The sequence below is a fragment of the Silurus meridionalis genome, chromosome 17 (assembly GCF_014805685.1).
Source record: "Silurus meridionalis isolate SWU-2019-XX chromosome 17, ASM1480568v1, whole genome shotgun sequence".
In the NCBI taxonomy this organism is placed as follows: Eukaryota; Metazoa; Chordata; class Actinopteri; order Siluriformes; family Siluridae; genus Silurus; species Silurus meridionalis.
This window is the reverse complement of record NC_060900.1, coordinates 1,177,840-1,200,032: the sequence shown is the minus strand read 5'-3', so window position 1 is coordinate 1,200,032 and position 22,193 is coordinate 1,177,840. Positions and strand designations below refer to the sequence as shown.

The following is a 22,193-nucleotide window of genomic DNA, read 5'->3' as shown; positions in this document are numbered from 1 at the left end:
GTTGTTTGCATTATGTAATGTACTGTCAAGCAAACCTGCTCTCATTTCTTATAACATTAAAGGTTGTATAATACCTAACATATGGTGAGAAATTCTTCTCTGTAAAAGAAGAATCGGAATATTTTGGTTTGTGAACGTTTAATAATGAGATATCTCAGCTCACCATCATGCAGCTTTGGAGGTAGTTGAAGACGGTGGCTTTGAGTGTAAATTCTTCTCCCCTGATGACGGAGCTCGGCATGGTGAGGCTCACAAAGAAAGGCTGGAAGGCAGTGAGCTCGGTTCCCGGCGCGACTCCAAACCCGATAGGTGAAGTACAAAAGGCCCCGGCCTGCCACGTCGTGATGGAGTCTGGGACCGTTTTACTAACACTTACTGATCCAGAATGACTGTAAAAGAAAACAACAATGACTGAACACAGCCTGAAAAACAACTGTAAAATAAAATACTTAAACAACATGCACACCTGACTGAAATGAGATCCCAAATCCACGTCTCTGGGAAATATATGCGGATCGTAACCGCTGGTTGGCTTGAAGTCGTGTCAGCTGAAGCTGTAGAGGCTTCTTTAGCGAGAAAGACGGCTCCTTCACTGAAAGCAATCCCTGGGACTGGGAATAAATCTGAATATACAGTAAGGAGCATAAACATTCCAACATTTTTAGCATATTCACATTAAAAAGTGATGAATGGTGTAACAATGACAGCACTGTTTTATATGTTGTCTCAGTCTTACATCTTCATTTACTCATTTACTAGTATTCAGGTGATAAAATCTAGTGTTTAATTCAAAGAACCCAGAAGACCAGTTTGGTGGTTCACAGAAAAATAGACAGAAGGAAAAAAAAACCTTTACAAGACCATCCAAGAGGTAGGTTTAGCTGTGTCCAGACTTCATCAAGTTTTTACTGAAAGAGGGTTTACTATAAGATTTAAACTACTGACAAGATTATACCAGATTAGAGTTTGACAAACAAAAAACATTCTGTGGATAAAGACAGAATAAACTTGTACCAGAATGATGGGAAGAGAGGAGAACTGAGTAACTGCTCATGATTCAAAGAATACCAGCTCATCTTATAGCCTGGACTGCCAGTGAAACCAACTCCTTTATGCTTACTGATGTGAATTTGAACATCTACACTGTTAGAGATGGACAACAATCCTAAACATACTTTAAAAACCACCCAAGAATCTTATATGGAAAAAAATCGGATGCGATTTATTTTTAAAGTTTGACACTTTTGATCCCTTAGAAGAAAACAGCAGATAAAATGACTTCTTACACTGTGAGCTTATTTAAGCAAAAATATGCAAATGAATTTTATTTTCCTAACTGAGATTAATAAAGAGCTTTTGGATTTACACTGGTATTCAGTCACTCTAAATACTAATAAATAGTAAAAAAAACTAAATACTGATAAAAATGACTAACATACAAGTCAGTAAGAAAATATGGCTGGAGAAAACCACTTACCACATACTGAAGGTTTCATTATGTCTGCATTGGTGAGAATTTTGACTCCAATATCCTGAGAGGAACAAAGGGAGCACAGAATCATGTTTCACATCTGCTTGTTCTTCAAAAGCAGAATTATCACCACAATATACAATTTACATTTGGTACATGAACATGATCTGTATACAGAAATACTGCATATGATTATTATCTAATAATAATTGCACGCATTTAAATAAAAACCATTTATAGCAACAGGTCCAGAGAGAAGCCACTAAAGCTAATCTTTTCCTGCAGCAGCACATCTTCCTCTTCCTCTTATCCCATGATTACCAGTTTTGTTTAATTATAGGATTGTATCTACATTTCATCTGGTAATAAACTTTCGTTCGGCTTCTCCCGTTAGGGGTCGCCACAGCGGATCCTCCGCATGTTTTAGATTTGGCACATGTTTTTACGCTGGATGCCCTTCCTAACGCAACCCTCCACAATTTATCCGGGCTTGGGACCGGCACTGAGAGTGGCTGGGGATGGTTTCCTGACTGGGAATCGAACCCGGGTCGCAGCGGTGAGAGCGCTGCATCTTAACCACTAGACCACCAGGGGACCTACATTTCATTACATTTACTTCCTGTTCTTATTAACATCCCCTATAAACAGTTGTTCCCTCACAAGCCTCTTTTTCTTGCATATAAAATGCCTCTGCCCGAAGATGTAAAAGACAAAAACAAACTGTTACAACTGGCTTAATGATGACTTACTTTAAAGGTGCTGTACACATCCACTGTTCCAGAATGTGGAAAATAGCCAATTCGTTTTGACCCTTGTGGTGCAAATAAAGGTTGCTTGATAAATGGACTCCCCAGGCAGGGGTTCGAATCATCTTCATACACGTTGTACGGATATCCTGATAACGTCTGTACAGGCAGCATGTTGAACACCTGGACATTGTACAACGATACAGAAGGAACGAGAAGTCCATTAACGATAGCTGTTATAATGACTAAAATAGAAATACTTTGCTTTTGGTTAACACTTTAACTGCTGTGTGGTCATTTTGGACGCACAGATTCAATGCTCAGCTCCTTCTCGGGTTGCAGCAGCAGCAGACTCTGGTCTATTGCCTTCACTGAACATAGCGAACCTGGAGCTGCACTCAGCAGCAGTGACGTCTGACCACCGGGAAGCGCCGTAGATGGTGAAAACGTTAGAGAAACCTAAAACGGCATAATCAAATATTTAAAAAAAAAACAGTAATTAATAAAAAAAATTCTTGGGTTACCAGATTTTTCAAAAATACATTTTTACTTATTATTGAACAGATGATGATCTGAAGTTGTCATTAAGGTCAATATAATAAACTTGATAGTTGATTGTGGTGTTAAATGAGAGGGATAATATCTCTCACTAATCTTTAAAACACAGCCGAGTCTCACTACAGCAACAGGGGAATAAATATCCAGTTATTATTCACTCAGATCACAAGTTATCAAGTATCTACAGTATTTTTAATGGCTCATTAAATTATATGATACATAACATCTTTACATCTTGAATTCCAGGGTATACGGTATGAGGGTTACAGCACTGAGAAACAAAGCTGCAGACTTGTGACAGCTAAGAATTAAATTTTTGCAGTGAGCTCCATAGAAATCCCCCTGACTGTCTTGATTTGTGCTCCCATTAGAGACCCAGTAGGGGAGGATCTGTGTGTAATACTACTGACTGTTGAAATAAAAATAGGTAAAGCCCACTAAGGGTTCATTTATGACCTTGTTAGCCAAACACAGCTGAATAGGAACGTTCATGCTGTCTGCCACGGCTTCGCCACTCAGAAGGATTGTGTACAGGACCACCTGAGCAACTGGGGTCATCTTTAGCATGTTCTGCAAAGTGATCACCAGGGTGCCCCGGTGCTCTGAAAAAAACAAAAAATTATTATTATTAATAAATAAAAAATACCAAGTGTGTAAATGTATGGAAACCAGTAGGAATTCCAGAAGGAATGTCTAAAATCTGTAACAGAAAGTTTTCCCCAGTCTTTTAATAAAAACTATTAATTAAAATTTAGGGAATCTGATGATTCGTGTTCTGGCATCAAACCTGTTCCGGCTTTGACTTCTTCTTTAATCTTTCCTTGCTGAATCAAATGTCCTTTATTCATTACCTAAAAAGATTAAATTGTAATGAATTGAATTATATTCAAAGATTTTTCTTAAATGTGTACAAGGTTCTTGAGTAAAAGACACGTGTATTCACGTAAGTACTGATCATATAAACATCACTTAAAAGAAACCCACCATGTAGAAGAAGGTTATGGTCTTCTGGCCTTTTTTGAGTGCACTGTGTTGTATCATATACTGAGCCTCAATCACAGCTTTTTTATTACAGCTATTAGTCTTCGGGCAGCTCTTAAATTTAATAAAACTCCGGCTCTTGGAGTAGAACGGCTGAAGCCAGAGGTAGGCGGTGGGGTAGTTGGGTGTAAGCTGATTTTCCCTGTATACAACCGTGTTGTTGGGTGTTGCATACTGTGCCTATGATAAAGAAAAATGTAGATATAGATTTCTATTAATGCAGTAATTGTAATAACGTATTAGCATTATAGTAACAGTTCAATCAAAAGAACATGCTGGACCAGACCTACACTCAGGTCAAAATAATCATGAACATAATCTGTATATGATCTTACAAAAATACTTTCAAAAACTGGGAAAAGTTCAACTGTGTCAAAAATGTACTGATCATATATGAATATACAGTACAGTCTGATGACCGAATGCTAGCAGGTGGAGAAAACAAAGATACAAAGACTTCACCAACCTCAAGAGTGACCTGCTCCGAACCCCATGGTTCAGTGTTGAAGGAAAATTTTGCGATGCCTTTGGAACTTGTAATCAGCTTCCGAACAGATTTCTTATTATTTCCGTAAGTTGCAGTGAGATGCACTACTTTTCTTTTTACTGGATTGGCATCTGGGCCGAGGACTTTAATCTGATAAAGACAGACAGAAATCTCAGAACACATCTTCAAATCAATCAAACTAAAGAAGAAAAATAGCCTCCACTGGCTTCACAGTCATTTACATAATAATAAAGAGAAACCAATGTACAGGAGTTCATTATTTAGCAAAATAGGTTTATTTATTAGCAAGCTGTAAAGCATTCCCCTTTAATTTTGTTCATTAGACAATATATAAATTATCTTAGTACTCAAATTTATATTCAGCAAATAAGCCTATATAAAATATGATTTTAAGAACGGTTTGTATTAATGGTAAATGTAGGTAAATGTAGGTAGTTACTTTTCCGTCATATGCAATTCCTTGCTTAAAGACCGCTGGTGAATCCTCAAATGAAAGTGTGACGATGTTAGACGTTATATAAGAGCTGCCTGAAGCAGTTAGAATCACTCCTACAGGATAAACACAGCATTGACAAGAACCTCATAACAGAAACATGTCATATTGAGAAGAAATCAATACACATTCGCCAATGAGACATTGTTGGGCTCCAAACAGCGATTGTGCATAATATTGCAAATTCAGCATTAATTCTCTTTTCAGATCTTTTTGTCCTTAAGATGAAGCAACAAACAACACTGTATAAACACTCTTGTAGATATAAACATCTATATTTGTTAGCCACATTAATGTACAATCCAATACGCAAATAGTGTCAATATAAAAAATGTAATCGAGTAAAATATATAATTATAATATCATTAATATGCGAGACTCAGTATCGAGGATCTCTTACCGGTGCCGTCTTCTTCCACTTCACACTGAACTACGATTGAAGCTTCATAGCGTGAATCAATTAATGCAAATTCTTCAAGATTTAAGGTCTTTAGTCCACAGCCTGACTTGTCACTCTAATGCAATAATAATAATAATAATAATTACAAATAAATAAAAATTACAACCTTCAGATCCAAAGTCTAATGTCCACTAACCCTCCCCCTCACCCCCACCTCCATACTTTTTATTTCATTTTGAAGGAAGAAACTGAGGACATGTAAGAGACTTGTTACACGCATTTCCTGCTGATTTAACAGTAAAGAGAAATAACCTTTATTGTATATGTCTTGCAGATGTCTGGTGGTGTTGTGGCTCTTGACGTGAACATCCCATATTTGTAACTCTTATGGCAGACGGTGGCCTTCACCGTCCTGCTCACCGGCTTCCCGTATGTATATCTGCAACATAAATAATGAAATAGTGATTGTCATTTTTCACTGTGTTTTTTTTTTACTTGGTTCATGTTTTTAAATAATAAGAAGTATCAGATCTACAGTTTAGACATTACACTGGAGTGGTGAAACAGAGCATTATAAATTAGTGAATACTCACTTTGCACACACTTTCAGTGTGGCGGTCGTGTCCAGGATGGTGATGACTGGAGGAAGCTGTACTGTAACTTCAAATGTTGGCAGAACTGTAACAGACGATGTACCACAGTCTTGAAATATACAGCAGCAACTATTTTACATTCTTACACAAAATATTCTTCTTATTATTTCACTTCTCTGATTGCATTCCAAAAAAGTAAAGATTTTTGAAGAAGTGCAGCAATATACAGTAATCACTAAATTCCTGGTGATTGTTAAGGAAAGTATCACTGTTTTATGTCCTTCCTGGTGCAGACATTACAGAAGGTTTTTAGGTGAGAATATATAATAAAAAAAAACAACTAAAATGTTACACCAAGAACCCTAAATGTCTGTTTCCTAACCCACAGAGGTTCCAGGAATTAATTGATTGTTTGGCATCTGATATTTTGAAAATCCTAAATTAAATTAATGTTAAGAGAAATCGTAGAATGTACATAATAAAGAAGATATACACAATAAAGAATAATAATTAATAAATAAATAAATCTGTATAAGCCCCGTCCTCATTGTCCCCCATTTTTGATCTATAGTCATTTTAAATAAATAATTACAATGTCTTAGGGCTGTTAATCGTCTAAAATATTTAATTGTGATTAATTGAACAATCATCATGAGTTAACACGTGATTAAACGCAACTAAATCACACGTTTTTATTTGTTCTAAATGTACCTTAAAGTAACACTTATTCAGTTTTCCATACTCTAATCAACATGGACAAATATGTATGTTTATTATTAGTGAAACCAAAATTAACTTAAAGCATGAAGACAAAATATTTTTGTTCCTTTTTTTTTATCGAAGTGGTCCCCAAAATAGTGAAAATATTGCCTGACCTTAAACCAGTCCATGGCGCAAAAAATATTAGGACCGCTGTTTTAAAGTAATGATGGTGTTTTAAAGGATTAGGACACCAAACGGGAGCTTTTGCTATGTTTCCACACGGACAGTTTTAATTGCCGGTTTGTGCATCATGCCAGATTTTGGTGTTTGATGTAAAACAAATGTTTAGTTATTATAAAAAATTCTTTAGTGGAGTTTTTTTTATTTCTATATCTGAGTAACGAAATGACATAACAAATAAACGTGTGTTGCGCGGAAGTTTTTAATTTCGCCTCTTTTATGTATTAATATATATATATATATATATATATATATATATATATATATATATATATATATATATATATTTTTTTTTATATATTACTATTTTTTATTTATTAATATTTTCTTATAAAAATGGTCAAACAGAAATGCACGCTGCATTAATTACACGTTAATAAAATTAGTGCCGTTAAAATAAACTTGTATTACCGCATTTTTAACGTCTTAATTTTGACAATTTTTTATTAATATTTTAAATCTTAAAATGAATAAATATAAACTAAAGGTAAACTGGGTCTGACCGTAGTCCTTGACTTCGAACGTTTGTGTGATCTGTTGGTTTTTTTCATCCCAGATTGTAATGATATAAAATCCTTTTGTAGCCTCAGAGTTTATGGGGTATGAGAGATCCACCAGACCGTTGAGCGTTGTGACTTGTAGCCACTGACCAATACGGTTTGAGTTTGGGTCCTAAAGACAAAAAATAAAATAAAATAAAATAAAGAATATTATAAAATGATTTGGTCCTTAAATTAAAAATTATTATGCTCCATGTGGCACTGTACCTGCACTTCTATTGTCGGAAACTGGAAAGAAAAAAAAAGATGTTCAGTGCACAGTGAGTGTGTATGAATAACACTTTATATGAACTCAGTATTCATAAATCATCATAATGCACATTCTAAATAGTTTGGAATAATAATAGCATTTTAATGAGTTAATGTCTTCTGTATCTTCAAGGTGAAGAATCGATCAAGTTTTTCAAACCTTCTGATCGTAGGTGAGGAAATTGGTATCCAGAGAGGCGATGCGGAAATTCACTGTGGGGGGAAAATATATCTATACTGCAATTTCATATAAAGATTTTTTAAGACAGTGGAAAAAATGACAGTGTAAATGCAAGCTGAAGGTTAAAAAGAGCTTTAAGAATGTTATTTGACAGACAAACACATCATTGATGAGGGAGCGATTGTTTCTAGCGGCTATAATGTAAATGTTAACGAGAACAAACCTTTCTGGTGGATGTTTTATTACAATAATTGTATCTATATCCTAATAAAATTGATAATTTTTTTGTAATGTTGGCATTTCTGAGATCATTTGCATAATGGATATGGGGAAATGAGGTTGAAAAATAAAGTATGATTACTCACATAACTCACAACACACCCTTAATGATTATCTTCTTATAAAACAGTTACTTAATTACATGAAAAGCATATAAACCACAAAGGCTACAGGTGAGAGTAATGATGAGGGTGTGGGCAGGGTGGAGCTGGAAAGCAGAAATTGTGGAAAAGGTGTTACCTGTTTGTCCTGGTTTGTAGATGGGTTTGTCTGTCTGAATGATGATCAGATGTGATGAAGGTGTGATGAGGATATTTTTTTTATTGTTCAGGGTCGTTTTTGACCCTTTAATCTGAATCTTAATCGATGCCACCGTATCCACAGTTACGACTGGAACCTATAAAAAAAGCAAATCACAGCGGTGGAACATGAGTTACTATTACTAATAATCAGTGGTGGGTCGTGTAGAAATCATCAGTATTATAGAGAAGTGCAGTAGAACAGAGCGCTGCATCACACACAGGAATCTCATACAGTCAGAATGAACGTCATCACTAATGAACACAATTCAGTAAGGAGGTAATAAAGTGGAGCCTGACCTGGAATGGGATACAGTTGTAGTATTGTTGAGTTATAGACATTTCTGTCAGAATAGTGACATTGTTTTGGTTATACTCCAGGGTTATGGTTATAGAAACAGTTTCACTGGGGTTGACGGTGACACATAACATCTCGGTGGTGCCCCCTACAGCCTGAGAGGTCACAGCCAGCAGGTAAACGCTAAACAGAGACAAAAAAAATAGCTAATTAAGCTTTTCTTTTAAGTAAATATATGCTGAGTCTCTGGAGGATGAGTGTATAGGCTTTGGCACTCTCACCAGGATTCTGGCCAGAGAACTGCACAAGACAGTTCACTTTTCAGTGCCAATTCAAACCCCAGAATGAAGGGCATTCAGTAAAACCCCTGTGCTAAGATTGAATGTTGACTGATATAGTCTCCCTAAAATATGTGAAGCAACTCTTCTTCTTCTTTCGGCTGCTCCCATTAGGGGTCGCCACAGCGGATCATCTGTCTCCATACCACCCTGTCCTCTACATCTGCCTCTTTCACACCAACTACCTGCATGTCTTCCCTCACCACATCCATGAACCTCCTCCTTGGCCTTCCTCTTTTCCTCCTACCGGGTGGCTCCATCTTCAGCATTCTTCTACCAATATAATTCATGTCCCTTCTCTGCACATGTCCAAACCATCTCAATCTCGCCTCCCTCACCTTGTCACCAAAACATCCTACATGTGCCGTCCCCCTAATAAACTCATTTCTAATCTTGTCCATCCTCGTCACTCCCAACGAAAACCTTAACATCTTCAGCTCTGCTACCTCCAGCTCCACCTCCTGTCTTTTACTCAATGCCACTGTCTCTAATCCATACAACATCGCAGGTCTCACCACAGTCCTAAAAACTTTCCCTTTCATTCTTGCAGATACCCTACTATCACAAATCACTCCGGTCACTCTTCTCCACCCACTCCACCCTGCCTGCACTCTTTTCTTTACTTCTCTAACACACTCTCCATTACTTTGCACTGTTGACCCCAGGTACCTGAACTCCTCCACCTTCTCCACCTCTTCTCCCTGCAACGCATCACTCCACTGCCCTCCCTCTCATTCACACACATGTACTCTGTCTTACTCCTACTGACTTTCATTCCCCTTCTCTCCAGCGCATATCTCCACTCTCCAGGCTCTTCTCAACCTGCTCTCTACTCTCACCACAAATCACAATATCATCTGCAAACATCATAGTCCAGGAGACTCCTGTCTGACCTCGTCCGTCAACCTGTCCATCACCACTGCAAACAGGAAAGGGCTCAGGGCCGATCCTTGATGCAGTCCAACCTTCACCCTGAACCAGTCTGTCGTACCTACTGCACACTTCACTGCCGTCACACTGTCCTCATACATGTCCTGCACCACCCTCACATACTTCTCTGACACACCTGACTTCCTCATACAATACCACAACTCCTCTCTTGGCACTCTGTCGACGCTTTCTCTAAATCCACAAATACACAATGCAATTCCTTCTGTCCTTCTCTATACTTCTCCATCAACATCCTCAAAGCAAATAAGGCATCTGTGGTGCTCTTCCTCGGCATGAAACCATACTGTTGCTCACAGATGGTCACCTCTTCTCTCAGCCTGGCTTCCACTACTCTTTCCCATAACTTCATGGTGTGACTGATCAACTTAATTCCCCTGTAGTTACTGCAGGTCTGCACATCTCCTTATGCTTAAAGATCGGTACCAGCACACTCCTTCTCCATTCCTCAGGCATCCTCTCCCTTCCAGAATCCTGTTAAACAATCTGGTTAAAAACTCCACTGCCATCTCTCCTAAACATCTCACGCTTCTACCGGTATGTCATCTGGTCCAACCGACTTTCCATTCTTCATCCTCTTAATCGCTGCTCTCACTTCCTCCTTACTAATCCTATCTACATCCTGCTTCACCAACTCCACATCCTCAACCTTCTCTCTCTGTGATTTTCCTCATTCATCAGCTGCTCAAAATACTCCCTCCACCTTCTCAACACACTCTCCTCACTAGTCAACACATTTCCTCTCCATCCTTTATTGCTCTAACTTGCAGTACATCCTTCCCAGCTCGGTCCCTCTGCCTGGCCAATCGGTATAAATCCTTTTCTCCTTCCTTAGTGTCCAACCTCTTATACAGCTCCTCATATGCCTTTTCCTTGGCTTTCGCCACATCCCTCTTTACCTGCTGCCGCATCTCCTTGTACTCCTGCCTACTTTTCTCATCACTCTGTCGATCCCACTTCTGTTTTGCCAACCTCTTTCCCCTAATGCTCTCCTGCACTTCCTCATTCCACCACCACGTCTCCTTGTCTTGCTTTCTATTTCCAGATGTCACACCAAGTACTTTTCTAGCTGCCTCCTCATCACTCCTGCAGTAGTTGCCCAATCATCTGGCACCTCTTCACCACCACCAAGCCCCTGTCTGACCTCTTCCCTGAACCTCACACTACACTCTTCCTCCTTCAGTTTCCACCATCTTATTCTTCTTTCAATCCTTACTTTCCTCCTCTTCTTCTTCGCCTCCAAAACCATCCTACAGACCACCATCCGATGCTGTCTAGCTACACTGTCCCCGCCAACACCTTACAGTCTCCAATCTCCTTCAGGTTGCATCTCCTGCATAGCACATAGTCCACCTGTGTGCACCTTCCTCCACTCTTATCGTCACCCTATGATCCTCCTTCTTCTTAAAATACGTGTTCACCACTGCCATTTCCATCCTTTTAGCAAAATCTACCACCATCTGCCCTTCCACATTCCTCTCCTTAAAACCATACCTACCCATCACCTCCTCATCACCTCTGTTCCCTTCACCTACATGCCCATTAAAGTCTGCCCCAATCACCAATCGTTCTTTCCTAGGTACACCATCTACCACTTCATCTAATTCACTCCAGAATCTTTCCTTTTCCTCCATCTCACAGCCAACTTGTGGAGCATAGGCACTGATGACATTTATCATCATCCTTCAACTTCCACCTTCACGATCATCACCCTATCAGAAACTCTCTTCACCTCTACTACACTCTTACTGTACTCTTCCTTCAGAATCACCCCTACACCATTTCTCTTCCCATCCACACCATGATAAAACAGTTTAAACCCACCTCCAATGTTCCTGGCCTTACTCCCTTTCCACTTGGTCTCCTGAACACACAGCATATCTACCTTTCTCCTCTCCATCATATCAGCTACCTCTCTCCCTTTACCCGTCATAGTACCAACATTTAAAGTACCAACCCGAACCTCCACTCTCCTACACTGCTCCTTTCCCTGCCGTCTCTGTAGACGTCTTCCTCCTCTCCTTCTCCTCCTTCGGCCAACAGTAGCCCAATTTCCACCGGTATCCTGTCGGCTAACGATACCTGTGGCGGTCGTTGTTAACCCAGGCCTCGACCGATCCGGTATGAAATTTTCATTTGTGATCCGCATATTTGATTTGGCACATGTTTTACGCTGGATGCCCTTCCTAACGCAACCCTCCCCATTTACCCGGGCTTGGGACCGGCACTAAGAGTGCACTGGCTTGTGCCCCCCTAATGGCTGGGTTAAAATATGTGAAGCAACCAAAATAATAAAAATGCAGCACAATATTCTGTATTTATCTTCTGTTTTACATCTATAGACATATAGACTCTGTTATGTACGTCATGAACAACTGAAACTACGGCACTTCAACAGTTTCTTCTTGTCCTTTACAACTTCTGGTAGTTACTTAGTTTTCCTACTACATCCTTGGCAAAACGTATCTGCATTCAGCCCACTTGTGCACACAGGCAATCGTTTAGCTAAAGCTCACAATAACATGCTCCAAAATGATTGATCCAAGAGTTCAGAATTGAAACACATTAAGAATATATTTATTGTTATGTTTTATAGAGCATTTAAAATTAATTAAAACTGTCATGATAAAAAGCTGTTAAAAAATCAAGAGAGCTGCATGTTTGGAAGCGTATAATTGCATGAATTACAAACACTTACGTTCCAACATCTTTAAAAGATTCAGGAGGATTCCTGTAAAGAAATACAACAGACATTAGAGTGCAGTTCAAAAGTTGTGAGTAACTCTGCAGTTTGATTGCTAGATAGTAGATGGTACAGTAGGTGGTAGATGGTACAGTAGGTGGTAGATGGTACAGTAGGTGGTAGATGGTGCAGTAAGTGGTAGATGGTGCAGTAGGTGGTAGATGGTACAGTAAGTGGTAGATGGTACAGTAGGTGGTAGATGGTGCAGTAAGTGGTAGATGGTGCAGTAGGTGGTAGATGGTACAGTAAGTGGTAGATGGTACAGTAGGTGGTAAATGGTGCAGTAGGTGGTAGATGGTACAGTAGGTGGTAGATGGTACAGTAAGTGGTAGATGGTACAGTAGGTGGTAGATGGTACAGTAAGTGGTAGATGGTACAGTAGGTGGTAGATGGTACAGTAGGTGGTAGATGGTAGCCTCAACTAAAAGTATAATCTAGCAGGCCTAGGATTAACATATGGCAATTATTAGAACTAACCCTAACCCTTTTGCCTGTCTAAAAGAACAGGATTTGGGTCTTAATAATTCGAGTAAGGGACTAAGCTAAAATTATTAAAAATACATAAATCCACTTTTTCATATGCATACATTACCCTTAACATCCACAAGCCTAAAATACTTCTCAAGATTTGTTTGTGTTTTCATTAATCTGATATTCTTTAACCTGTTTATTAAATGTCAATTATGATAATAACGTAATCAGAGGTTTCAATGTTCACGAATTTTGTATTAAATTTCAAATCAAACATGAAAGCTATTTTCTGTTTTGTAAAAATGATTTCTAAATTTTTCCAAAGTTATTTTTACCTGTCCTTGTCTTTACTAGATCCAGGGGGATTCTTGTCCTTGTCTTTACCAGAGTTGGGGGGGTGCTTGTCCTTGTCTTTACCGGATCCAGGGGGATTCTTGTCCTTGTCTTTACCAGAGTTGGGGGGGTGCTTGTCCTTGTCTTTACCAGATCCAGGGGGATTCTTGTCCTTGTCTGTACCAGAGTCAGGGGGATGCTTGTCCTTGTCTTTACCGGATCCAGGGGGATTCTTGTCCTTGTCTTTACCAGAGTCAGGGGGATGCTTGTCCTTGTCTTTACCAGAGTCAGGGGGATGCTTGTCCTTGTCTTTACCGGATCCAGGGGGATTCTTGTCCTTGTCTTTACCAGAGTCAGGGGGGTGCTTGTCCTTGTCTTTACCAGAGTCAGGGGGATGCTTGTCCTTGTCTTTACCGGATCCAGGGGGATTCTTGTCCTTGTCTTTACCAGAGTCAGAGGGATGCTTGTCCTTGTCTTTACCAGATCCAGGGGGATGCTTGTCCTTGTCTTTACCAGATCCAGGGGGATGCTTGTCCTTGTCTTTACCGGATCCAGGGGATCCTTGTCTTGTCTTTACCAGAGTCAGAGGGATGCTTGTCCTTGTCTTTACCAGAGTCAGGGGATGCTTGTCCTTGTCTTTACCAGAGTCATGGGGATGCTTGTCTTTGTCTTTACCAGATCCAGGGGATGCTTGTCCTTGTCTTTACCAGAGTCAGGGGATGCTTGTCTTTGTCTTTACCAGAGTCAGGGGGATGCTTATCCTTGTCTTTACCAGAATCAGAGTGATTCTTGTCTTTGTCTTTAACAGAGTCAGAGGGATGTTCTTCCTTGTCTTTACCGGATCCAGGGAATGCTTGTCCTTGTCTTTACCAGAGTCAGGGGATGCTTGTCCTTGTCTTTACCCGAGTCAGAGGGATGCCTGACCTTGTCTTTACCAGATCCAGGGGAATTCTTGTTCTTGTCTTTATCAGAGTCAGGGGGATGCTTGTCCTTGTCTTTACCAGTGGTAGGGGATGCTTGTCTTTGTCTTTACCAGAGTCAGGGGATGCTTGTCCTTGTCTTTACCAGAGTCAGGGGGATGCTTGTCTTTGTCTTTACCAGAGTCAGGGGATGCTTGTCCTTGTTTTACCAGAGTCATGGGGATGCTTGTCCTTGTCTTTACCAGAGTCAGGGGATGCTTGTCCTTGTCTTTACCGGATCCAGGGGGATTCTTGTCCTTGTCTTTACCAGAGTCAGGGGGGTGCTTGTCCTTGTCTTTACCAGAGTCAGGGGGATGCTTGTCCTTGTCTTTACCGGATCCAGGGGGATTCTTGTCCTTGTCTTTACCAGAGTCAGAGGGATGCTTGTCCTTGTCTTTACCAGATCCAGGGGGATGCTTGTCCTTGTCTTTACCAGATCCAGGGGGATGCTTGTCCTTGTCTTTACCGGATCCAGGGGGATCCTTGTCTTTGTCTTTACCAGAGTCAGAGGGATGCTTGTCCTTGTCTTTACCAGAGTCAGGGGGATGCTTGTCCTTGTCTTTACCAGATCCAGGGGGATGCTTGTCTTTGTCTTTACCAGATCCAGGGGGATGCTTGTCCTTGTCTTTACCAGAGTCAGGGGGATGCTTGTCTTTGTCTTTACCAGAGTCAGGGGGATGCTTATCCTTGTCTTTACCAGAATCAGAGTGATTCTTGTCTTTGTCTTTAACAGAGTCAGAGGGATGTTCTTCCTTGTCTTTACCGGATCCAGGGGAATGCTTGTCCTTGTCTTTACCAGAGTCAGGGGGATGCTTGTCCTTGTCTTTACCCGAGTCAGAGGGATGCCTGACCTTGTCTTTACCAGATCCAGGGGAATTCTTGTTCTTGTCTTTATCAGAGTCAGGGGGATGCTTGTCCTTGTCTTTACCAGTGGTAGGGGGATGCTTGTCTTTGTCTTTACCAGAGTCAGGGGGATGCTTGTCCTTGTCTTTACCAGAGTCAGGGGGATGCTTGTCTTTGTCTTTACCAGAGTCAGGGGGATGCTTGTCCTTGTTTTTACCAGAGTCATGGGGATGCTTGTCTTTGTCTTTACCAGAGTCAGGGGGATGCTTGTCCTTGTCTTTACCCGATCCAGGGGGATTCTTGTCCTTGTCTTTACTAGAATCAGGGGGATGCTTGTCTTTGTCTTTACCAGAGTCAGGGGGATGCTTATCCTTGTCTTTACCAGATCCAGGGGAATTCTTGTCCTTGTCTTTACCAGAGTCAGAGGGATGTTCTTCCTTGTCTTTACCGGATCCAGGGGGATGCTTGTCCTTGTCTTTACCAGATTCAGGGGGATGCTTGTCCTTGTCTTTACCAGAGTCAGTGGGATTCTTGTCCTTGTCTTTACCAGATTTAGGGGGATGCTTGTCCTTGTCTTTACCAGAGTCAGGGGGATTTTTGTCTTTTTCTTTTCCAGAGTCAGGGATATTCTTGGCCTTGTCTTTTCCAGAAGCAGGGATATTCTTGGCCTTGTCTTTACCAGAGTCAGGGGGAGTTTTGTCCTTGTTGTTACCAGAGTCAGGTGGGTGCTTGCTATTGTCTTTCCCAGAGTCAGTGGGATTTTTGTTTTTGTTTTTACCAGAGTCTGGTGGATTCCTATAAATTAATTTGAGTAGACATTATAGTATAGTTCAACATTTGCTTTGTTTTAGATCTAATGTTACATAATAATAAGTAGTAAAAATAAATTAATTCAGCTTTATGGTTTAACATATGATGTATGAGAATTTGGACACAAAGGATGGTGAAAAGTCCTTCCTTTGTGTGGCCAGGCAGAAGAACCGAGCTGGGAAGGATGTGCTGCAGGTTAGAGCAGTAAAAGATGGAGATGAAAATGTGTTGACTAGTCAGGAGAGTGTGTTGAGAAGATGGAGGGAGTATTTTGAACTGCTGATGAACTAGGATAACGAGAGAGAAAGAAGGTTGGATGGTGTGGAGATGGTGAAGCAGGAAGTGTAAAGGATTAGTAAAAAGGAAGTGAGAGCAGCTTTTAAGAGGATGACGAGTGGAAAGTCGGTTGGTCCTTCATACCGGTAGAAGCATGGAGATGTTTAGGAGAGATGCAGTGGTGTTTTTAACAGGATTGTTTAACAGGATTTTGGAAGGTGAGAGGATGCCTGAGGAATGGAGAAGGAGTGTGCTGGTACCAATCTTTAAGAATAAGGGAGATGTGCAAACCTGCAGTAACTAAAGGTTATTCCCCTGTAGTTACTCATTAGTTGATCAGTCACACCATGAAGTTATGGGAAAGAGTAGTGGAAGCCAGGCTGAGAGAAGAGGTGACCATCTGTGAGCAACAGTATGGTTTCATGCACAGGAAGAGCACCACAGACGCATTATTTGCTTTAAGAATGTTGATGGAGAAGTATAGAGAATGTCAGAAGGAGTTGCAGTGTGCATTTGTGGATTTAGAGAAAGTGTACGACAGGGTGGAGAGAAGAGTTGTGGTATTGTACGAGGAAGTCAGGTGTGTCAGAGAAGTATGTGAGGGTGGTGCAGGACATGTATGAGGACAGTGTGACAGCAGTGAAGTGTGCAGTAGGAACGACAGACTGGTTCAAGGTGGAGGTTGGACTGCATCAAGAATTGGCCCTGAGCCCTTTCCTGTTTGCAGCAGTGATGGACAGATTGATGGAGGAGGTCAGACAGGAGTCTCTGTGGACTATAATGTTTGTGGATGATATTGTGATTTGTGGTGAGAGTAGTGAGAAGGTTGAGAAAAGCCTGGAGAGGTGGAGGCACATACAGGAAGAAGGGGCATGAAAGTCAGTAGGAGTAAGACAAAGTACATGTGTGTAAATGAGAGGGAGGGCAGTGGAGGGGTGTGGTTGCAGGGAGAAGAGGTGGAGAAGGTGGAGGAGTTCAGGTACCTGGGGTCAACAGTGCAGAGTAATGGAGAGTGTGTTAGAGAAGTGAAGAAAAGAGTGCAGGCAGGGTGGAGTGGGTGGAGAAGAGTGATAGCAGGAGTGATTTGTGATAGAAGAGTATCTGTGAGAGTGAAAGGGAAAGTTTATAAGACTCTGGTGAGACCTGAGATGTTGTATGGTTTAGAGACAGTGGCATTGAGTAAAAGACAGGAGGTGGAGCTGGAAGTAGCAGAGCTGAAGATGTTGAGATGTTTATTGGGAGTGATGATGATGGACAGGTTTAGAGATGAGTTTATTAGAGGCACAACGCATGTAGGACGTTTTGGAGACAATGTGAGGGAGGTGTGATTGAGATGGTTTGGACATGTGCAGAGGAGGGACATGGGGTATATCAGTAGGAGAATGCTGAGGATGGAGACACCAGGAAGGAATAAAAGAGGAAGACCAAGGAGGAGGTTTATGGATGTGGTGAGGGAAGACATGCAGGTAGTTAGTTTGAAAGAGGCAGATGTAGAGGACAGGGGGTATGGAGACGGATGATCTGCTGTGGTGACCCCTAATGGGTACAGCCGATTGAAAAAAAAGAAGAAGTATGGTTTACCATATGATAAATGAAATCACATGTTTGAAAATATAGTTATGAAATTCTAACAAGTCTTACTTCATTAAGCATAGAAATCCAATTGCAATTTTCAGTACTCATAAAAATAATATAAAACATCGCAAAACCTCAGTGCTTAGAATACACTAACTTAAAGAACATGCAAGTTTCTTATTAAAATATAACTTACTGTTTAATAAAGTTTACAAAACAGGTAATAAATTCCAGTGTACAATAATAAATTAACTCCATGTAATTTAATTCAATCACAAGGGTCACAGTTGAAATAATTCTAATTCTAAAAGCAAATTTTTCTTCAGTGTACCCTACAAACTGGGGCCAATTCAATGTATTTTATTTCATACATTTCTCAGTGATAAAAGCTTTTAAAAGCTGATCATTTCTCAGCTGTATTAAAATCCCATTGTTAATAAGATCTTTTGATATATTTCCATTAATATAAAGTTAAACATCTTTTTCTCTCTTGTAATTTTTTTTACATTTCATTATTTCACTTCTAAGGAAATCTCATCTATGCAATATTAACATAAATGTCAGTTGTTGTAGATAAATAGATTATACAGGTACACAGCAATGTAATGCAGCTTAGCATTTACCAGAAGTGCAAATAGTAGCAACTTCGAAAACTAACAAGTGCAGATAAAACTCTTACAATTATAAAAAGTTAAAAATCTAAAAAATATTTGAGGATCTTACGTGTCTGTAGAAGTCGTCTGTACTACGACGCTTGACAAAAGCAACAAAAGTGCGAAAGCTTCTTTAGAAGGCCCCATCCTGGAATAGAGTCGAGTACGACCAGACCAGGTCAGATGCTCTTAGAGCGCTGGTGGTATTTATTAACACACCCAAATATGTTTCCAGATTTCTTTGTGGTGTGAAAAGTGTTTTGAGAGCTTCTTCCTCTTGTATCACTTCTTTCGGCCTTGTTCTGTACATTACACACCACATGCCTGACCTTATCAGAGTCATTTTAGTTATCATTAGTGTTTTTTATTATTATTAGTGAAATAAAACATTCGATAAAAAGAACTAACAGCTTCACCAAAATAAAATTATATATTTAAATAATTCATCCAGTGTCACATATAGAAATTATTTTATTAATGACGATTATAATGAATGTCATAATACATAATTGCTGCAGTCCACTGTTTAAAGCACTATAGATATAAAATTGTAATTATTTATTTATGACACACACACATGAGACTTTCTGTTGTGTAAATGCGCACTCATGTATTACTCATGTATTCAGTGTAAGTGTAGTGTATCGTGTAGATTGGTTACGGTGCCTATTTTTTGTTTATTTTTTTAAATCGCACTTTATTACCATTAAGATTTACACCATGTTTTATGGCATGATTTATATATTTTATATTACATTTATTGTGTGAGTTTATATTAATATTTCTAATTTTAATCCTTTTTTTTTTTAAACTAATAGTCAAAATGTTAATAGTCATTCTGTAGTAGCATCAGTTATTCTATATATTATTTTTTCTTCCTTTTTTTTTCTTTCTTTAATCTTAATTAAAGTGATCATATATTGCGCTCGGACAGGGAAAGGGATAATAGACACTGGGTAAAGTGGATAAACAAGTGGACACAAAGCACAGAAATTCATTAAACACTGTATATTCATTTTATGAGGTAGAAGCCTTGAGAAGATCTGAACCTTAAAAGGGAACCCATCTCCATCTGGTTGACACTAAAGGTCCATTCATTATAGTTCCATCAATATTGAGGTTATCAACTGATCACTAATCGAAAAATGTTCATGGTAATTGCAGCCCAAAGCCACTGCAGCAAACTCTTTATGTTAATTACAGAAATCCAAATCTATCTTCATGGTTGTTCAGTGAAACAATCTGAAGTGTTTCCATGAGTGACTTACTGTGATTTTTCTCCTTCATCAGAGTTAACAGAAGTTCATTTGATGTCACACTTCTATCTTAAATGTCATTGAGCAGAACACAAATACACTATACACTGAAGATAATGAATGTCAGGTTTAGAGACATCCTGTTCCCATTCATCTGCTCTTAAGATAAACAGTCCTCAAGGTGAAAAGAGAGAGAGAGAGAGAGAGAGAGAGAGAGAGAGAGAGAGAGAGAGAGAGAGAGAGAGACTACAAATACATTAAACTTAAAAGAATTACTTTTTAGCAAATAAAAACAGCAAAATAATTCTAAATATTATAAAAATTAATATTATAATATTTAGAATTATTTAGCTGTTTTTAAATAGACCCCATGGGTCCTGAGCCATGAGTTCACACTGGATGCTGCTGCCATGAGCTCGAGCAGCTTTGGGAATTGCTTGACAGCCAATTACACATTGTGTCGTAAGAGGTAAGCTGCCCGTGCATACTGGGCGAATCCCATATGATGCCCATATAAGTGGTCCTCTGTAAGAAAGCACACTCGTTCAGCGTTCAGCCAAAACCTCAGCGTCTTCATGTGAGCGAGAATGACATCTCGATGCTGGACCGCTAACTGCTCTGATCAAGCTTATATTAACCAATCGTCAATATAATAGAGGATGTGGATGCCTTGAAGTCTCAGGAGTACCAGGGCCATCTCCACACAATTCATGAAGGTGCGAGGTGAGAGAGCAAGGCCAAACGAAAGAACCCAACACTGGTAAGCTTCAAAACCACAATGTGCCAGTCAGGAAAGAACGGAAGACCCCGATGTGGAGGTTGCGATGGCAGATGACAAAGTGCTCATCCAGCTGACTGGACGGAAGGTCTTTCTGCTTATCAGCCGGCCAAGCTAGATCAAGCTTCGCAACAACATGAGTCACAACATCCCTAAGATCCTCAACACACAGTTGCGGTTGTAGTGTAGAGGTTTGGAGTCTTAAGTGGGTTTTTCTCTTTAGTAAAATGTTATTGACCGTCCATATGTGAAATATTCCTCTCTCTGTAATGCCACGTGTTGTTAAATTGCATTTTTGTGTAGTATTGATGGTTCATATAATTGCGACGTGATAGTGGTGGTATTAAGAGGTGGATTAAGATTGGTACATCCCCACTGAAGGACCAAGTACCAAATGCACGGCCCGCCACTGTCTTCTCCAGAACATTTAGCTGAAATACACTGCTGTGCCTCTTGTTTAACTCACCAAAGGTGTTCATCACTAGTTGGAGATTTATTCATCCCACAGCAGTTCATTAGGATTTAGGTGCGGTGACTGGGCAGGTCATTGCAGGATAAATATCACTCCAGACAAAAGTATTAGCATCTGATATTTTTATTGAGTTTAGATTTAATGTTTATGAGAGGAAATGGGTTCTCAAAATGTTAACTAAAGCTGGTATTTGCTGTTACTCTCATCCAGGTCAATATATTATTTCTGAAATATTTAGTATGTAGTAAATATTCCAAAAATCAGCATAGAAAATCGGTCTGGGTGAACAAGTATCTAAAAGTGCACTCAAAAACAATGCAATGTACAATAATGCAATAACAGTTTAGTGTTGTTTGCGTGTCCCCGGAATATGTTTAGTATCTGGATTGGTTTGGGTCTGTTTGGGTCTGGACAGGTCCAGTTTGATGTGTCTCTAAAAGCACACACAGCTTGAACACAAACATCTGGTACAAGTCCATGGTAAAATAGACCAAACAAGATAGAAAGGCGCCTTCTTAGTGCTTCATTACCCAACAAGGCCATAATCAGAATAATCTCAAAACAACATGTTTACGTCTCACGGAGTTATAACATGCAAGTCAGCACAGACATAGTGATTCAGACAATTCAAAAATAAATCTAATCAAATAAACATAAAAATAAATATAATACATTACATCATTTAACAAGAAAGCAAACCATCCCACAGATCCCTTATTTTGAATAGAAGCTTCAAGGAGGTTTATTCCAAATTATTGTCAGTAAATGAATAGGCAGGTTTTTTTCCCAGAAATATATTCTAAATAAAGCCAGGTCACACTTTTCCACCCTGTCCAGCATACATGCATTTAAATGTGCAAGGGTTAGAAGATAAAGTAAACATTAGCATTGTCTGATGATAATGGTTGTACAAACCATTAAGGTCTTTAAAATTATAAATATTAGAGTTGATGACATCTGAAAATCACTTAAGTAGATGACAAGTTCTGAGAGTTTATGAAATGAATTCAGGAATTAATTACAGATCCTGTCTGGCTTCAGCAATGCCACAACAAGTTCTTCTTCAGTTCTTCAGTGATTCCATCCCCACCCCCCTAGTTGTCTGTAAGAAATAGAGAGA

The 22,193-nt window shown here is 39.6% G+C and overlaps 1 protein-coding gene across 1 annotated transcript in view; it reads right to left on the bottom strand.

Annotated features, from left to right (window-relative positions):
* LOC124399732 (alpha-2-macroglobulin-like) overlaps nt 1-20,400 on the bottom strand; it is a 28,139-nt gene extending 7,739 nt beyond the window's left edge. The window contains exons 1-23 of the mRNA XM_046870880.1: nt 20,276-20,400; nt 14,517-16,048; nt 14,290-14,446; nt 13,454-14,152; nt 12,603-12,635; nt 8,621-8,801; nt 8,262-8,418; nt 7,722-7,774; nt 7,520-7,540; nt 7,256-7,424; nt 5,811-5,895; nt 5,530-5,656; nt 5,218-5,332; nt 4,764-4,873; nt 4,283-4,453; nt 3,760-3,996; nt 3,563-3,626; nt 3,232-3,377; nt 2,527-2,676; nt 2,221-2,400; nt 1,478-1,532; nt 467-623; nt 164-389 (exon numbers count right to left, since the gene is read on the bottom strand). Of these exons, the coding sequence (XP_046726836.1) occupies nt 164-389; nt 467-623; nt 1,478-1,532; nt 2,221-2,400; nt 2,527-2,676; nt 3,232-3,377; nt 3,563-3,626; nt 3,760-3,996; nt 4,283-4,453; nt 4,764-4,873; nt 5,218-5,332; nt 5,530-5,656; nt 5,811-5,895; nt 7,256-7,424; nt 7,520-7,540; nt 7,722-7,774; nt 8,262-8,418; nt 8,621-8,801; nt 12,603-12,635; nt 13,454-14,152; nt 14,290-14,446; nt 14,517-16,048; nt 20,276-20,400 (4,950 nt within the window). The remainder of the gene's footprint in view (nt 1-163; nt 390-466; nt 624-1,477; nt 1,533-2,220; nt 2,401-2,526; nt 2,677-3,231; nt 3,378-3,562; nt 3,627-3,759; nt 3,997-4,282; nt 4,454-4,763; nt 4,874-5,217; nt 5,333-5,529; nt 5,657-5,810; nt 5,896-7,255; nt 7,425-7,519; nt 7,541-7,721; nt 7,775-8,261; nt 8,419-8,620; nt 8,802-12,602; nt 12,636-13,453; nt 14,153-14,289; nt 14,447-14,516; nt 16,049-20,275) is intronic.
* Between the last annotated feature and the right edge of the window lie 1,793 nt (nt 20,401-22,193).